The sequence below is a fragment of the Aegilops tauschii genome, chromosome 2 (genome assembly GCF_002575655.3).
Source record: "Aegilops tauschii subsp. strangulata cultivar AL8/78 chromosome 2, Aet v6.0, whole genome shotgun sequence".
Classification (NCBI taxonomy): domain Eukaryota; kingdom Viridiplantae; phylum Streptophyta; class Magnoliopsida; order Poales; family Poaceae; genus Aegilops; species Aegilops tauschii.
In genome coordinates this window covers 350,178,742-350,197,139 of record NC_053036.3, presented here as the reverse complement: position 1 = coordinate 350,197,139, position 18,398 = coordinate 350,178,742, and the positions used below count along the sequence as shown (strand labels likewise).

The following is an 18,398-nucleotide window of genomic DNA, read 5'->3' as shown; positions in this document are numbered from 1 at the left end:
GCAGTCTGGAACTGCAGAAATGATTTGGTTTTTAACAGAACAACAAATATTCATTTTTTGCAGGTTATCTTCCGAGCCACTGCGTTGATCCGTATGTGGTCGCTACTCACTCCGACGGAGGACAGGGAGCGTTTGGTTACTGGATCTATCCGGTGGGAGATGGTAGCACGGGATATCTTCAACCGGTTTGGATGGCGGTCATGTAATAGGATAGGCAATTAGTTTACCTATCTTTCTTATGCCAGTCGGTTGTGGCTTTTTTTGGCTAGTTATGTTATTGGCCCTTTGGCTCTTTGTGAGCTTTCCGTTACTTTCGTTTGGAGACTTTAAGACATTGTTGAACCTATTTGCTTATTTATAAAGTTGACCATATGCATTGTTATGATGCAGAGGCAGGGGAGCCCTCCTTCGAAAAAAAAAACTTGCCGAACATAACAGCAGAAATTTACAGTAAACGTGCGCTCACATCACAACTATGACCTTTCCTGTGGCGTGCCCGCTCATGCTCTTCTCCCACGCGTCCGCTGCCTTCTCGAATGGATGGCGTGAGTCGACAACCGTCTTGAGCTTCCCTTCCTTCACCAGCTCAAGCAGAAACCTCAGGTCCTCCTTCCCCATCGATTCGATCACGATGGACAGCTTCTTGTTGGAGAAAAACGTCAGGATTGATGCGACAAAGTTCCAAAAGTTGGAAGCTATATCGACGACTCTGCCAGGGCAGTTGAGGGCCGGCTTGAAGGCCGACCACTTGCCATCAGCCGTGGTGTTCACGATGTAGTCGTACTTCTTGCCCGAAGAGTTGCTCAGTGCCACGCCTTCCGGGGTCTTGTAGTCAAGCACCTCGTCGGCGCCGATGTTCATGACGGCCTCCAGGTTGCGGGCACCGCAGGTGGCGGTGACGTTGTGGTTCCCGAGCTTGGCGAGCTGGACGGCGTACGTGCCGATGCCGCCTGATGCCGCGGTGATCAGGATGTTGCTGCCGCTGCATGTGCCGTCGAACTTCGTGCCAATGGCCTTCAGGGCCTGCAGAGCAGTGAGGCCGGCGATGGGCAGCCCTGCGGCATCGGCAGCGGATACTCCGGTGGGTTGGGTGACGGTGATGCTCTCGGATGCTGCAACATACTCGGCGAGGCCACCAGCTTTCTGTAATTAAATATCTTCTGTCATGAATGATGTGTATATAAATGAGACATAAACTGAATTGTTCAAATCAGGGCTTTTCTAATTACCCAAAAGACTAATTTGGACACAACTTTGTCACCAACTTTCAACTCTTGAACCGCAGAACCAACCTCAACAATCTCTCCAGCAACGTCGGTTACTGTTTCATTAGCAGGTAGCGAAAGGAGTGCTTAAATTGGCATTGACAATAACAATATAGTACTCCCTTCATCCCCTAATATAAGAGCGTTTTTAGCCATGTACCCGCAAACAAAACAATATACTACTCTTTCCTTCTAAAAAAACAATATACTACTCTATATACCAATGAGTACCTGTATTTTGAAACGTGGGTCAACTCTTTTAGATAATTGATCCTTGCTTTTATGTTGTTGTAATGTAATTTTAGCTTGCATAGACATTTTTTTCTCTTCCTTCCCTGTTTTGTTTTGAGTCTTCACTCTTGTATTTTTTTTAAGTTAATAAAATAAGAAATAGAGTCTTGTTTTTTCCCTCAAAAATATATATAACATATACCTATCTTACGATATACTCCCTCCGTTCCTAAATATAGGGTGTATAGTTTTGGGCACGGAAATTAAAGAATGCCAATGAAGGGAAAATTTCACAAGTTTTGGGCGAGATTACACCTGACTAATTGACATGAGAAAATAGAGGATCTTGCCTAATATAATGAAATGTAATCAAATCCCTAAAAAAATATCCAAATGAGTGGTGCAATGCAATACACCTTATATTTTGGATTTTTTTCTCAAAAATCTATACACCTTATATCAAGGAACAGAGGGAGTACTAAGCAAAGGTCGGATGTGATATATCTTTCACTTTATATATCTTTTTACATATACTCTATCGATGCATATAATTGACCAGTTATGAATTTCTATCCAAAGCATTCCTTGCAAATTGCAATCAACTCCATGGGAAATATTGTCATCACAAAAGACAAAGCCTGGTGTACAAGAAATATGTTATGCGTGAGTACCTGGAATAAACGGGAATTTAGGAATAAAAGGATGGAGCATCCCTTTCTGGATCTTCCAATCCGCTGGATTTATGCTTGCTGCTTCAACTTTTATGAGAACTTCATCTTTCTTCGGTGAAGGAACTGGGATATCCACGTACTGAAGTAAAACCAAGTCGATATGTTGTTATGTTACACATTTTACTCCGAGATCATCACAAATTAAAATTCTTTTTTCTATGAGATAACTTCACCGGCCAAACTTAACTGCAATGTGCTAAGTACTTGAACTTGCAGAATATTACTCCCTGCGTTCGGGTTTATTGGCATGAAACTGCATGGCTCCAGTCAAAGCTACCAAAATCATGCGCTCTGAACTTCACCAAGACATAAACAGACAGCTAGCACAAAAGCTCACCTTAAGGGCCGCGGCACCGCCACCGTAGCCGCTATACTGCACGGCGCGCAGGCTGGACGCCTTCATCCCGGAGGTGGCCATAATCCTGTGGCAAATGTGAGTCGTATGCCTTTGGATGGAGCTAGCGAAGAATAAAGCTAGCTCAAAGCATATCATAGTGGCAACGTACGGGTGGGTACGGATATAAGGCACACTTGCAAAGACAAGGATTTTTTTTAAACTATGATGATTTTGTAGCAAATTCAGAAACTATATACCCTAATGCAGAAAAATCAAAAGTATCACCCTGTCGGCCTCATGTTGGCCGAAGAGAGACTTTTCGGCCAACAGTTGGCCAAAGAGTCCCTCTTCGGCCAACACCTGCTCTACTGTTTTAGAAAATTCATATCAATTAGGATTTTTAGTATTTTAATTTGATTCTTTTTGCATTAGATTCGAAATTTTATGAAGTTTCTGTAGATATCAAGTTTGACTAGATTTGAAAGTTTGAATTTGAATTTTCATGAATTTGCTCAAATCACTAGATTGCCTATAATTTGAGCTAGGAGTATTTTTTCAGATGATTCTTTTTGCTACTGGTTCTTTGTGACTTTGTTTATCAGTAGTAATTAACTGGCGAATTTAATAATTATTTAAAATTAGGTTTTTATTAAAACAGTTCTGTTTTAGTGTTTTATAGGTTTTATGCCATTTCTTTTAATTTTAATTGCTTTAAATTATTTTCTTTATTTTTTCTGACATATTCTTTTTGTTTCTGTTTAGTTATCAGTAGCTATTTTATTTGTAGTATTTTTTTGTATTTTATTTCTTTTATCCTACTAGAAAACTTATTTTGAGCTTCATAGGAGTTTATATTTAAAAGTTCCTTATAAATCCTGTACAACCATTGCCGTTTTATACATGAAAAAAAATACTTTTTCGCAATCTTTTTCCCTCCATTTTCTTTCCCGCCATCTTCTTTGCCGCCATTTTCTTTCCCGCCATTCTCTCCCGCCACACTAAGGAGTGCTGCATCGACGGAGGATGACTATGATGCCTTCATGTGGAGTGTGAAACACTGTGTGAGAGAAGTCATAAGTGTGAAACACTCTCCGATGATGATGACGAAGCTGCAAACACTTATGACTTCTCTCAGCAGTGTTTCACACTCTACCAGCAGCACCGACGCAGGAGACACAGACCGTGTCAGATGATGTTATCTACGGTCGTGGACAAGAGGCTTGTTTTATAAGTTGAGAAGTGAAGATGGCGAGAAAGAAGATGGCGGGAAAGAAGATGGCGGGAGAGAATGGCGGGAAAGAAGATGGCGGGAGAGAAAATGGCGGGAGAGAATGGCATGAAATAAAATGGTGGGAGAAAATGGAGGGAGAGAACGGCGGCAAATAAAATGACGGGAAAGAAAATGGAGGCAAAGAATGGCGGGAGAGAATGGCGGCAAAGAAAATAGCGGGAGAAAATTGAGGGAAAGAACGACGGGAAAGAAAATGGAGGATAAAAGAAATAAAATACAAAAAAATACTACAAATAAAATATCTACTAATAACTTAACAGAAACTAAAAGAATATGTCAAAAAAATAAAGAAAACAATTTAAAGCAATTAAAATTAAAAGAAATAGCACAAAACCTATAAAACACTAAAACAAACTGTTTTCGTGAAAACCTAATTTTAAATAATCCTAAAATTCACCAGTTAATTACTACTGATAAACAAAGTCACAAAGAACCAGTAGCAAAAAGAACCATCTAAAAAGAATACTCCTAGCTCAAATTATAGGCAATCTAGTGATTTGAGCAAATTCATAAAATTCAAATACAAACTTTCAAATCTAGTCAAACTTGATATCTGCAGAAACTTCATAAAATTTCCAATCTAATGCAAAAAGAATCAAATTAAAATACTAAAAATCCTAATTGATATGAATTTTCTAAAACAGTAGAGCCGGTGTTGGCCGAAGAGGGACTCTTTGGCCAACTGTTGGCCGAAAAGTCCTTTTTGGCCAGCGGTAGGCCGAAAAGTCCCTCTCCGGCCAATGGTAGGCCGAAAAGTCCCTCTTCGGCCAACAGGAGGCCGACAGGGTGATACTTTTGATTTTTCTGCATTAGGGTGTATAGTTTCCGAATTTGCTATAAAAATCATCATAGTTTCAAAAAAAATCAAAGACAAGTGACTTGGGTACGAAGGGTTTGACCGGGTAGCTCTTGGGCACTTAAATTGGGAAGACCTAACGCTTAATTTAGCACCACTTGATGTTTGACTATGATTACAATACACAGGATGGCTATTTAATGTGTTGTTTGATTCTCCCTCCGTCCGCGTTTATTAGGCCCCTCTTATTTTGAGCAAAAGTTTGACCATAGATTTATATAACTAATAAAATATGAACTATATGTCACAAGAATTATGCCATCAAAAACCTTTTTCGAATACAAATTCAACAATATTTCACTTTGTAGCATATACTTTATACTTTTTAGTCAAAATCCAACCCAAAATACGAGGAGGGCCAATAAACCCGGATAGAGGAAGCAGTGACTTAAAAATAAATTGGAGTATGCACCTGCGAGGGCATCATATCTATACCTACTATTTTTCTTACTATCAAAGGCATTAGTTTTTTTAGGTGAACTAGGGATATATTCAAGGTTCAAAACATCCGGAATACAAGTGATGTCGGGGGTGATCCCTAGCCACAAATGGCGACTTACCGGAAGCGACGAAGCTGCCTTTGCCAACACGGTTCCTATATAGCGCGTACCCTCCCCCCCCCCCCCTCGCTCGCTGCTGTTTCTATGGGCCGGCCCATTTCAGTGTTTCACCGCCAACTGGTTTTGGGAAGGTTCTAGAACGTCCCTGGATCGGGTTTTTCTGTTTTTCTTTTCTTTTTCTGCTTTCTTTTCATTTTTTCTTTCATTTTATGTTTTCATTTTTATTATTTTTTTCAATTTCTGAAAATCTATTAATTCGCGATTTGTTTTTAAATTCGTTATTTTTTTGGTATGATGAACATTTTTCAAAATCGTGGTTTTATTTTTACTAATTCGTTAACATTCTCTTAAATCATGAAAATCTTTTTTAAAAACTGTGAACATTTTTTAAAACTCAACAACATTTTTTTGAAATCGTGAACATTTTCCTAAATTTGTGAATATTTTTTAGAAATTTGTGAACATCCTCTTAAGTCATGAACATGTTTTTCAACTCATGAACATTTTTTTAAAATAATGAACATTTTAAAATTAAAGACTATTGTTTCAAAATCATGAACAGTTTTTTCAAATTCGTGAACATTTTTAGAATTAGCAAACATTTTTTTGAATCGTGAACGTTTTTTCAAATTCGTGAAGATTTTTTGAATTAGCTAACATTTTTTCATGAATCATGAACATTTTTTCCAATTTTGTGAACATTTTTTGAATTAGCGAACATTTTTCTGAATCATGATTTAAAAAAATATGAACATTTTTTAAGTTTGTGAACATTTTTTACAAATTCATGAACAGTTTTGAATTTCCGGGCATTTTTATGTAATCATGATTTTTTGAAATCATGTTAGTTTTATTAAAAAATCTGAAATTTAGAAGTTTTTTGATATCCCGGATTATGGAAAAAAGGAAAACAAAAAAAGAAGAAGAAAGAAAACAGGCAGTGTCTCGACCCGCACATGGGTCGGCCCAGAAGTGCGCGAAGGGGGGAGCCGGGGGGAGGGGGGTACGCGCTCACTTCTTTCGTAGCGCGTTGTGCATCGTACAGGAGCTCCCCTTAGCCAAGGCATGCGCTTCATAACTCGCTTCCCTATTTTCAAAACGAAAAGTAACCGTTACAAAATCGATCATTCCCTCCTTAATCTCGTCGAGGACAGGTGCATATGTAGGAAATGCGCCCCTGTTGATATCTGAAATCTCCTGCATGCAGCCGGAGGGCATTAGTGTTTCTGCTCGGAGCTCGTCCGTCATCCTAATTATCTCTGACATATCCTAGAAGGGGTTGTTGTCTTACACGAAACTCTACATGAAATCCATTCGAAGAAACTCGATGGGGTGATTTTGAAAGTAGATTTTGAGAAGGCATATGACAAAGTCAAATGGCCATTTTTGCAACAGGCCATGCGCATGAAAGGTTTTAATGGGGCATGGAGGAATCAGGTGGATTCCTTTGTCCAGAAATGTAGTGTGGGCATAAAGGTGAATGATGACATTGGTCATTACTTCCAAACGCGTAAAGGCCTGAGACAAGGAGATCACATATCTCCAATTATGTTCAACATTGTGGCAAACATGTTGGTTGTTCTCATAGGTCGGGCCAAGGAGAGAGGCTTCGTAGGTGGTCTTGTTCCCCATCTGGTGGATGGGGGCGTGTCTATCTTACAATATGCAGACGACACTATCATCTTCATGGAGCATGACCTTGCAAAGGCGAGGAATATGAAATTGGTCTTATGTTTATTTGAACAGTTGTCGGGTCTTAAGATCAACTTTCACAAGAGTGAGTTGTTCTGCTTTGGTAGGGCCAAAGATGACCAAGACAGTTACAAGCAACTGTTCGGCTGTGAACTAGGAGCATTACCGTTCAGTTATCTGGGCATTCCAATTCATCATAGGAAACTAACTAATAAGGAGTGGAAGTGTATCGAGGATCGTTTCGAGAAGAAACTAAGCGGCTGGAAGGGTAAGCTTATGTCATATGGAGGAAGGCTGGTATTGATCAACTCGGTGCTCACGAATATGCCAATGTTCCTTCTGTCTTTCTTTGAGGTGCCTAAAGGGGTACATAAGAGACTAGACTACTATCGATCCCGTTTTTTCTGGCAATCTGACGAGGTTAAGACAAAGTACCGTCTGGTAAGATGGCATATTATTTGTCGACCAAAAGATCAGGGGGGTCTTGGGATCGAGAACCTCGAGATTAAAAACAAATGTCTACTGAGCAAATGGTTGTTTAGGTTAGCACTTGAACCCAAGGGTATGTGGGCTCAAATCCTAAGAAATAAATACTTGCACTCTAAAACTCTTGCTCAAGTGACCGTAAGACCTAATGATTCACTATTTTGGAAGGGTCTCATGAGAGTGAAAGAAACCTTCTTCCATAGGGTGAAATTCATTGTTGCGGACGAAACAACAACAAGGTTTTGGGAGGATACTTGGTTAGGCAACACACCGCTAGCTCTCCAATATCCTTCCCTGTATCATATTGCTCAACGTAAAGATGACTACGTAGCAACAATTTTGCAGACGGTCCCTTTGAATATCCAGTTCAGGAGGTCCCTGGTAGGGGAAAGATGGGCTTCCTGGTTACACCTAGTGAGGAGGTTGATGGATGTTCAACTCTCTGATCAGGGAGATACACTGAACTGGAAACTAACGAGTAATGGAGTGTTCACGGTTAAATCGATGTACTCAGATCTCATTAACTCTGGCCCAATCCCAAGATCGTTACACATCTGGAAAGTTAAGGTTCCCTTGCGTATTAAAATCTTTATGTGGTTTGTTCACAAGCAAGTGATCCTCACCAAAGATAACCTGATAAAGCGGCGATGAGTAGGGAGTTCACGATGTTGCTTTTGTGTTCACGATGAAACAATTCAACACTTATTTCTTGATTGCCCTCTCGCGAAGTTACTTTGGCGGTCTGTCCATATAGCATTTAATATTATGCCTCCGGTAAGCATAGACGCGTTGTTTGGGACGTGGCTAATTGGAGTGCCTCCTCATGTTGCGTCAAGTATTCGGATTGGAATATGCGCACTTATTTGGGCTATATGGAACTGCAGGAATGATTTGATTTTTAACAGGGTAGCTATTGTTAATTTCTTGCAGGTTATCTTCAGGGCTACGGCATGGATCCGTACGTGGTCGTTACTCACTCCTATGGGCTCCAGGGAGCAGATGACTACTGGGTGCAACCGGTGGGAGATGGTAGCGCGGGCTATTTTCAACCGGTTTGGATGGCGGTCGCATAATAGGATATGTCCCTAGTATCTTTTCGTCCAGCCGGTTGAAGGCTTTCAGTTTATCTTGTTTTAGCTCCTGCTGTGAGCTGTACTTTGCACCAAACTATTTGTTTTTGATTGAACTTGTTTTAATAAAGTGGCCGTATGCATCTCTCCGATGCAGAGGCCGGAGGATGACCTCCTTTTCTAAAAAAATCTCTAAACTTTAATTATTATGCTGGGCCAGAGCGAGGCGAACTAACCTGCTCGGCTAGATGGACCAACTCGAGCTCATAGCTCGTCCGTCTGTTCGCGTCCACTTGGGCCCGGAAGCTCCTACGCGCCGCCCAGCAACTTGTTGTCCGGCCCAATGCGCGGGGCGGGACTCCCCTTGTTTTTTCTTTTTTTATTTATTCTCTTTTTAAATTTTTTAATAATTTGTTGTTTCAATTTCTAAATAATTTTGGATTTTGAAAAACAATGCTCAAGAAATCACTAAAAGATCGAGAATTTGAAAAAAAAACAATGTTCATGATTTTCGGAGAAAACTCATAAAATGTTCACGCATTCAAAAAATGTTCGGGATTCTCAAAAAATATTCACATATTAAAAAATCAAAATTTTGAACAATGATGCGTATTAAAACAATTCAAATAATGTTCATTAGTTCCTTTTAAATGTTAACAAAAACAAAAAATGTTCGCAAATTTCAAATATTGGTCCCAAATTTCGAAAAAAACTTTAACTTTTCAGAATTTTTTGATGATTCAAAACACGTTCATGAATTCAGAAAATGTTCATGCATTTCAGAAAAATCATAAAACAAAGAAAATTGCGAATTAAAAAAAGGTTCCCAAATTTCGAAAAAAAATCTTTGATTCAAAAAAGGTTAACGAGTTACGAAAAATGTTCGTCAATTTGTAAAAAAGTTCACGGATTTAAAAAATTCACAATTTGAAAAGATATTGGCGAATTGGTAAAAAAATCACGAATTTGAAAAATGTTCATGATTTCAAAAACAAATTTACGAATTCTCAAAAGTTTCATGTTTTCAAAAAATGTTCAGAAAAGTGAGAAAATTATAAATAAAAAAGGGAAAAAACAAAAGGAAACGTAAAAGAAAAAGAAAGCGATTGATGGGGCTAGAGGATCACCTAATCCATGGGGGGGGTTAGGGTCGGTTCTCAAAAGTGCTTGCTGGTCAATTTGTCATGCGCTGGAAAAGTTGTGTGAATGCCCGCAGCACACAAAGTATGACGTGAGTGGGCAGCAGCCGGGCGTCCCTACTTCAAGATTTGGCCGACACAATCTTCGTCAGTTCAACTACCTCATCTGTCCAATTGCAGTGTTTTTATGCCAAGCAATGGGGGTGCACACCTTTTTTTCCAGGTGAAGGATAAGTACACTTGTGTTGAGAAATCTAAAGTAAACAGCCCCGATCATTCGGATTGCGCGGTTCGAACGTGTTCTGTCATCCAATGCGAGTCCGTATTAATCCGCAAGCCCGTTCAGACATGTTTTTTCCTGCATATTAGAGAGCGGGGAGGGGGGGGGGGGGGGGGGGGGGGGGCGTTCGGACCGCTGCCACGCTCGCGTCTAACTGATTTGGCCCACCTTTATTGACTCCCCTGCGTTTTCTGTCCAATGCACACGCCGCTTCCCACGCCGCATTCATGCCAGCTTAGAGCATGCAATGACCAACATTAATGTCGATTGATGTGACCGGACGGGTGGCGGCGTTGACCGACTCGACCTCTCAGGAGTCGCTGCTTCAATGCGGACGCGGCTTCCTAACGAACCAACTCCGGTCGCTGCACTGCATTGAAGCGACTGACCGGCCCTTCGCAAGGACTAGCAGCGACTATTTAAGTCGCGCGCCGGCGATGCACAACCACACTTTGTCCTATCTGAGCCCCCTCAACTCCTGCGGCGACGCCGAAGTCATGGGCCTCCGTGCCAGCAGGCGAAGGCGGTGACGGTGGCGGTTCATCATCAGACGAATTTTGGCGCCGTCGTGCTCGCTCTTCGGGCCCATCGGCATCCATGGTTGTCGGCTCCTTCAGTAAGGAGGAGATCGTCATCTCCTTCGGCAACGAGGAGGACTAGACGCCGCACTAGCAGCCCCGTCTCCTCGCGGAGGCCGCTCTAAGGGATGAAGAATTCTTCTGTCAAATGAAGATCATAACGGAGCGTTTGCTCCATCAGACGGGGTCGGCGCCACCATTGCCGTTGACGCGAGTCAAGGAGGAGCCATCGTCCCCTTGTGCTACCGCATGAAGCAGGAGCCGACGTCCCCACTCCGGCGGGTGAAGGAGGAGCCCACCCCCCCCCCCGGCGTGCGCGCAACTGCGGCGGCGTCCAGATCAGGCGCCGCATCAAGGAGGAGTCGGCATCGCCCCCGTGCAATCGTGGTGTCCAGATCGGACGCTACGTCAAGGATGAGCCAGTGTCGCCATCAACGCGCAACCAGTACGCCCGCATCTATGAGCCCACGTCACCGCCCCGCTACAACCACCGCCTCATCAAGGAGGAGCTGCCACCCGTGATAACGAAGGCACGTGACCCCATCCTCCACTACCTCAGAGGCGGCGGTGTCGGCGGTCCCTCGAGCTCGAGGGCTGTTGTCTCCAAGGAGGAGCGCGGCAAGGCGACAGGCACGGTACGACCGGCGCAACGCCGCCCACCGCTCGGTGTTCGCCAAGTCCGACACGGTGCTGGAATGTGTCCACAACGACCCAGACCTCGCCACCGCGTGGGCGCTCGGCTGCTTCATCACCACAGCGGAGACGACCGCTAGGCATGGCCACCACCTTGACAACGAGCTTGCCAAGATTGACGAGGAATGGTCGCATAGCGACCCCTTCGCCAATGTCGGCGGGGCAAGCCCGTCGTCATAGCTTCGCGAGCGTCGTCTGCATTGGTCGCGGCGGCCCTCCGCACTGCCCAGGAGGAGGCTGGGCAGCTCCTTCGCAAGTAGCAGACGGCCGCCGGACAAGGCTGCCACGGCCCTCTGTTACCCTTCCACCAGTGGAGGGACGACGACGACGACACAAAGGGCGACGGCTATGCGGCCACGCGTACAAGGTGGTCGCCCGGTATAGGGTTTAGGTTTTTTCTTTCTAATTTTTAGTTAAACGATCGAAATATCAACCTTTTTACGCAAATTATGTCGGAATTTTAATGAAATCCATCGTATTTGATGAAATTCGTTCGGTTTATTTAAATAGTATTTTTAATGTATGCGGTATCGTTGGATGGCCGACTCCTACATCCGTGTCTATAAACGGATGCGTTGTCCGGTTTACAGGTCAGCGTTGAAGATGGCCTAAAATCAAAATTATCATTCATGACATGCTTCTGTGAACAAGAACAACCGATATCACGTCACAAGTTCCAACAAGACTGCCACATTATTCCAAGATAGCGGAACGAAATATAAATGTGAAATGAAAATTTACGCCGGTCGAACGTGCATGCGTGCAGGAGGTTGCCGGCCAGAGTGCTCTGCTGCTCCATTCAGCCACGGCACTGGTACTTCTTCTGGCATCCCCGGTTGGTGTACGATCCTCCGGGCGCCGGGCACGCGCCGGGGCAGGCGGGCCTGTTGCGGCTCAGGGCACCGGGGCTGATGCCGGCGAGGACGCGGCGGTGCACCTCCAGGTCGACACTGAACTCAGGGTCCACGCCGTCCTCCAGCTTCATCGACGACGGCGACATCAGCTGCCGCACCGCGGCGTCGATGCTGTATGCTGCCCCTGAAGCGGCGAACCCCGCCGATATGTCGCCGTTAGCCGGGCCGGCGAGCGCAAGCGCGACGCCCAGGAGGAGTAGAAAAGAGAGGCATCTGCCCATTCTCTGTCACTCTGGACCTGTAGATGTTCTTGTGTATGGCAATGCTTTGCAGCTGGAGGAGAGTGTCACGGTAGACTCGGGCGGCAACTTATAAACGGAGGTTTGGTATTGGGCAATTCTCGTGGCCCCACTATGTCTTTGCTTTACTCCCCTTTGGCCGTATTTAAATGTAGAGTCGGTGTGGTGCGCACACAACTGACCGCCCATTTTTGCCGCCAATCATGGGTACAGGAGCTGGTAGTACAGTGTCTTTTTCTTTGCTACTAGAGGCGAGCAGGTACAACATCTTTTGGCTTACAACGATAATCATGCGCGATTATCTACCACTAGAAGTCCGATTTATGCACCCGACAAGAGGGAGTGCATTTTCATGACCAAAGTAAATTACAAGCTACGCCCTCCGTTCACAAATATAAGATGTTTTAAATTATTTTAATATAAACTACATAAAGACTGAAATGAATGAACAAATACAGTAAAATGTTATTATGTTCACAAAAAAGTCAGAACAACTTATATTTATGAACAAAGGGAGTATTAGAGATGCCTTTAACTGGTTGTGCACAGTTGTTGGAAATTTCGAATGAATGAAACATACAAAAAAAATTGCAATGTTTGGACCATACCACAATCATTGTCACCAAATTCAAATGCGAAATGGGCCTTGGAGAAGGCAGCATTTCAGCTACATTGGCCGGTTAGGGAAAAGCAAATTGTATCTTAATTCTGACTTTGTTAACACCATTATTCTGCTCGTCTTGATAAACTTATTAATTAATAAGGTGGGGTTTAAGAAGATAAGCACAAGCAAAGCCTCTTAGGTTGATCGAGTTGTCCAACAACAGTTGGTGAGCTAGGCAACCCATATTCGATACCCACATCTATCATACACACATAGACAAATCAAGTGAGAAAGCATTTCCTCCACTTTTTATTTCCAACTATGGTGTTGCATCGATTATTCTTTAGAAAACAGACCTGAAGCCCAACTACAAATAACACATTAGTTTCAGTTTTAAATACTTATCCGTTTTACAACTAATAGTGAGGAGCTTTTTAAAATGGTTCCAAGCACATAAATATCAAATAATTCTATGGCGTTGCACTTTTTAAAACATTTTTTTACAGCAAAACCCATGTAGCTTTGTCTCCCTTCATTCATATCAAATAATAAACTAAAATTTTGATCTGTTTAGAAAATAGTCATTATCTCCTAAACCGGCAACCCTAATAAGCTCAAAATTTCCTAGATTACTACTGGACACATGTACTATTTACTGATTTTTTTTCAAAGAGACATTCACATTTGTGCCCCTAACTCAAACCCACTACTCAAAGTTACCCCTAAATTTTTTATGTGCTCAAATTTGCCCCTAAAAGCATTTTAGGTCGCAAGAATGCCCTTCCATTTGGTCAAAGTTGTTTGACTGAGACTTTAAAAATTCATAACAAATTCATATGAACTCAGAAGAATGCAAAATAAGATATCAAAATGTTCATAAGAACATCACCTATATGCACTTGTCAAAGCACTCTTTAAAGCTTTTTAGGGTTTATAACATTAAAAAAACTATTTAGGGTGAATGCAAATAATAGCACGTATAGGTGATGAACGTAAATGACATGTGCATATAGGTGGTATTTTTATGAACATTTCGATATCTTATTTGCATTCTTCTGAGTTCATATGAATTTGTTATTGATTTTCAAAGTTTCGATCAAGCAACTTTGACAGCTGGAAGGGCATTCTCGTGACCTGAAATGCATTTTAGGGGCAAATTTGAGCACATCAAAAAGTTAGGTGTAAATCTGAGAGTGGGCGCAAATTAAGGGTATAAATGTAAATGTCCCTTTTTAAATATCAAATTTTGAATCAAAATTTGGATTGTCTAGCAAAATAGCCATTACTCCCAATATTATCGTCCAGATAAGTGAAAAATCTTATATTAGTTTACAGAGGGAGTAGTATTTAGTGATGTTTTGGGGAATGTTTTTCATATCTATGAAATTTGGAACACAAAATTGGATATTAGCTTAATAGCCATTATCTCTTCATAGTGTTGTCCAAATAGGCTTACTACTAGAAACATGTAGTGCTTACTGAAAGTTTCAGGGAGTTTTTAATTATAATATATCAAATCTTCAACCAAAATTTGTATATGTCAAGCTAAATAGCGTTGGATTAGTATACTGGACAACTTCTTTTGAGACATTATCGCTAAGTTTTTATTCATGACAATGTTTACAGGTATAAAAAATAGATCACCAAGTAGATACAACCACACATGGCGACCAAACCCAAGTGATAAAGCATGCTTAGAGAGATTTTGAGCTTCGATATCCGAGTTCCTAAACCGATGAACTATATTACAAGCAGTAAAGCAGTAGAATGTTCTATTCTTCCATGTATGATAGATCCATGCGCCGCTGAAGATCGCTGCTTAATATCCTCCACCACTGTCTTGCAATCTAAAGCATGTATCTTTTGCACATAAAGATCATCTGCAATCTCCAATGCCTCTCTAAATGCCCAAGCTTCAAGTGTAACAGTGTCTGCAATATTTCGAAAGGTGGTGGATGACGCACCCAGAAACTACCCCATAGTCTCGGCACACAACAACCACCGCTCCATAACTTCTGTTCCTCATGACAGAAGCATTTGTGTTAATTTTCATGTGTTCCACTGGCAGAACTAACCATGAATAAGGTTTAACTATTGTAAACTCCATATAAGTTTCGCCAAAATTTGGATGTCAGCAATAAATGATGAAATGAAAAAAAATGGGTTGACAAGGGACTTTGGAATATATCCTCATGAATAGCCTTCCTCCTGGCTCTCCAAATCACCCACATAGTCACCACCAAAATTGTAAACTCCGCCTGTGTAAGAGTCTCATGCATCATAAACAACCACTATTTTGCATTCATGTCTAGGTTAGCACACATATGTTTCACCATTTCTTCATATGAGAGTGGCCAGACACACCACACCTCTCATACTCGATCAAGGCATGCGTCCAATTATCCTCAGGTGCACATAAAGAACACAAAAATGTTGTGGACATGTTACAGTGCTGCAAAAGGTCAGCGGTTTGTAGCGAGTCCTGACACAATCTCCACAAGGAGTTTTTCAGTTTTAAAGGCACTCTAATGTTCCACAAGGACCTCCACGACTTCTTCTCAGCTCCGGTGTCAGAAGGGCCTTCAACATTTTCCAACCAATTTTCCCTTTGTATCTTTGTCTTAACAACTATCTTGTAAACTGAGCTCATCAATAATTTGCCACGCCAGTCCTTTTCCCTATCCTAGAAGTCATCAAGTCTCCTTGTGCATAGTGGGATCCTTAAAGTTGCTTCAATACGGAAAGGCAAAAAAAGTGGGATCCTCTCGCCATGGAACAAATGAGGCATCGATCAGTTCCAAAACCATTCTAGGCGACCGATCAACCAACAATGATAATGGTCTCATCAATCCCTCGAGGGATCCAATTATGTTCCCATATACTCCTAGTTTTGCCAGTTCCAATCCTTCTGATAATCCTTTGAGCTAAAACATCCCTTCCATCCAAGACAACCCGCCAAATCTATGAAGGATGAGGTATTAGACAACTGCGAAACTAGGCTGGGTCCGTTCTCTTTTCATGTTGGATCAATGTACTAGAATGGATTTACATGTTTTTTCAGGGGAAGATGAGATTTACATGTGATACATATGGGCTTGGGAACTAGGCCAGTCCCTTTTCCTACTTGGATCAATGTAGGCATTATAGGTGATACATGGGCTTGGGAGCTAGGCTAGACCGAGTGGTAGTAAATAAGATTCTTTTTTTATTAGAGGGCAAGCTTCAGCCTCATGAAGCTTGTCTATTAGCTTGTCGTATAGTCAAGGCTTCACTGAACACTCCTCTAGATGAGCCGGCCCATGTAACAACCGTTGTTTTCGGGTTTTTTCCTTTGTTATTTTTATTCTTTATTCCTTTTTCCTTTATATTTTTGGATACTAGTTTTATTCTCCTTTTACTTTTATTATTTTTTCACATTTTTAGTTTTCCAATATACAGTGAACTTCTTTTCCAATATAGGTGAACATTTATTCAAATACACACTGTTTTTTTTTGTTTACAGTGAACATTTTTGAAATACATACTAATTTTTTTCTTAATATACAATGAGTATTTTTTATGTACATTGAACATTTTTAGTATATGATGAACTTTTTTAATTATATGATGAACATTTTTCCAATACTCAGTGAACACTTCTCTGATACACGGTGAACTTTTTTAATATATACGGAACTTTTATATACACATATTGATTATTTTTGTAAACACATTTTTTTATTTTAATATGTTTTCAAAATATCTTGCTCCTAAAAAACAACAATTGTTTTTTTGGTGAAAACTGACTAGAGGCAAAACGGGCTGGCTCATTTGCCCTAGCTTCAGAAAAGCCACTCTAGTTGACGTACACGCGCATCAAGTAGGAGGTCTCTGTGGTTCGGGAGGGGATTTGTGGCATGCAGGGGTACCGACCCTCATTTTTCTTTTAGCTTTTGATTTCCAGTTTCTTATATTTTGGAACCAAAAGAACGAATGAAGTTTCCTTTGTATATTTGTGTTTCTTTTGACGAGGTCTTTTAAAATAAGATCCCCATTTTTAATACATTTTGACGCGTTTTTATAACTTCTTGAAGTTTCAACTGTTGAAATTTGATACGAGCAGAAGACAAAATCACAGATTTCAGAAACTTAAACTTAAAATTTGGTGTGTTCTCGTGCAGAATCCAACGACTTTGCGGATTGCAAGGCAATCAGGCGGCCGTCGGCTGGAAGGTGCGTGGCTCTACAAGTTTCCTTATGATATAATAGGTAAAACACTCTGCGATCACCACTCGCCCTTGCCTTTTATATAACCTCTGGATCATTTTCTTTGCATATATTATCTCGAGTATTTAGTAGGGTAATTATTTTTAAAAGTTTCAGTAGTGTTTAGTTCAAAGTTACATTGAATAATTCTCTAATCTAATCCATTGAAATTATATCTAATGGATGGTTGGCCAAGTCAGTACAATCTAATTAATGATATAGCATAAACCCTCTACTTTCATTATCACAAAAATTATGTGCTTATGAAAGATGATAGATGCATGGTTTTACATTGCACTACTTCCTGTGAAGTCGACGTCGTGTGTGATGCTATTACGTAAGGGCACGAGCTTGAGGTAAACATTTGACATTTTTTTCCAAGAAACTTATAAACTATTCATTTTCAATCATGACAGTACAAAGAACACCCGAGGTAATAAAAATTACAATCAAGTCCGTGGACCACCTAACGACGACTACAAGCACTAGAGCGAGCTGAAGGCGCGTCACCATCATCGCCCCTCCCTTGCCGAAGCCGGGCAAATCTTGTTCTACTAGACGAAGTCGTCGAGCTCAGGCCCCATAGGACCAGCGCACAAGAGCAGTAATCATCACCGATGAAGAAAGTCGTAGATCGGAAGGGCCAAACCTATAAATACCCAAACGAAGACGAACGAAGGCCAGATCCAAACAGATCCACCGAAGACCAGCAGTGACCCAATACCACGAGATCCAACGAAGACACACCTCCACATGCTCTCCGACGAAGCTAGACGCACCATCGGGACGAAGATAGAACATGGGAGACACTATTCTTATTGAGGGACATCGCCGCCGCTATACCAGCGGCGGCGTTGACGGACTGGGGAGAGGGGGGAGGAAAGTCTGGGATGTTTTCTTTTGAAGGAGGAAAGACAAGGCAAGCATTTACCAGTTTGTTAACTAGTAAACCAGTGCACTTTAGACACGCATACGGTTGGGACAACACAATTGAAAAGGTGCAATTGAAACACATGAAATGGTTGAAAAAGTGGAATTGGAACCAGTGAGAAATGCAATTAAAGCTGACACCAGAAACACTGTTAAATCAACAGGGCTGCTATGAATCAGCCGGATGATTTTTTTAGAGAAATCATCGGCCTATTCAGCCGTTGGATTAGTGTGTTGGTGGTCGTTGGATCCCAGCA

General features: G+C 41.7%; 2 protein-coding genes across 2 annotated transcripts; both read right to left on the bottom strand.

Annotated features, from left to right (window-relative positions):
- Positions 1–462: 462 nt before the first annotated feature.
- On the bottom strand, positions 463–2,818 carry LOC109783292 (chloroplast envelope quinone oxidoreductase homolog). The gene is made up of 4 exons (XM_020341905.2): positions 2,565–2,818; positions 2,168–2,306; positions 1,230–1,321; positions 463–1,143 (listed from the first exon to the last, which is right to left on the bottom strand). Exons 1-4 carry the CDS (start codon positions 2,718–2,720, stop codon positions 463–465), a joined length of 1,068 nt encoding a protein of 355 aa, XP_020197494.2. The 5' UTR covers positions 2,721–2,818.
- An 8,995-nt stretch (positions 2,819–11,813) lies between these two features.
- Positions 11,814–12,419, bottom strand: LOC109783290 (uncharacterized). Its single transcript, XM_020341903.3, has one exon. The coding sequence runs from the start codon at positions 12,342–12,344 to the stop codon at positions 12,009–12,011; it is 336 nt and encodes a 111-aa protein (XP_020197492.1). The 5' UTR covers positions 12,345–12,419; the 3' UTR covers positions 11,814–12,008.
- Between the last annotated feature and the right edge of the window lie 5,979 nt (positions 12,420–18,398).

Coding starts and splice junctions, on each gene's coding strand:
- LOC109783290 (XM_020341903.3), bottom strand. CDS start 12,344: ATGGGCAGATGCCTCTCTTTTCTACTCCTCCTGGGCGTCGCGCTTGCG.
- LOC109783292 (XM_020341905.2), bottom strand. CDS start 2,720: ATGATATGCTTTGAGCTAGCTTTATTCTTCGCTAGCTCCATCCAAAGG. Junction 1,322..2,167: donor TAAATTCCCGTTTATTCCAG/GTACTCACGCAT, acceptor CTAATGAAACAG/TAACCGACGTTGCTGGAGAG. Junction 1,144..1,229: donor TGTCCAAATTAGTCTTTTGG/GTAATTAGAAAA, acceptor ATTTAATTACAG/AAAGCTGGTGGCCTCGCCGA.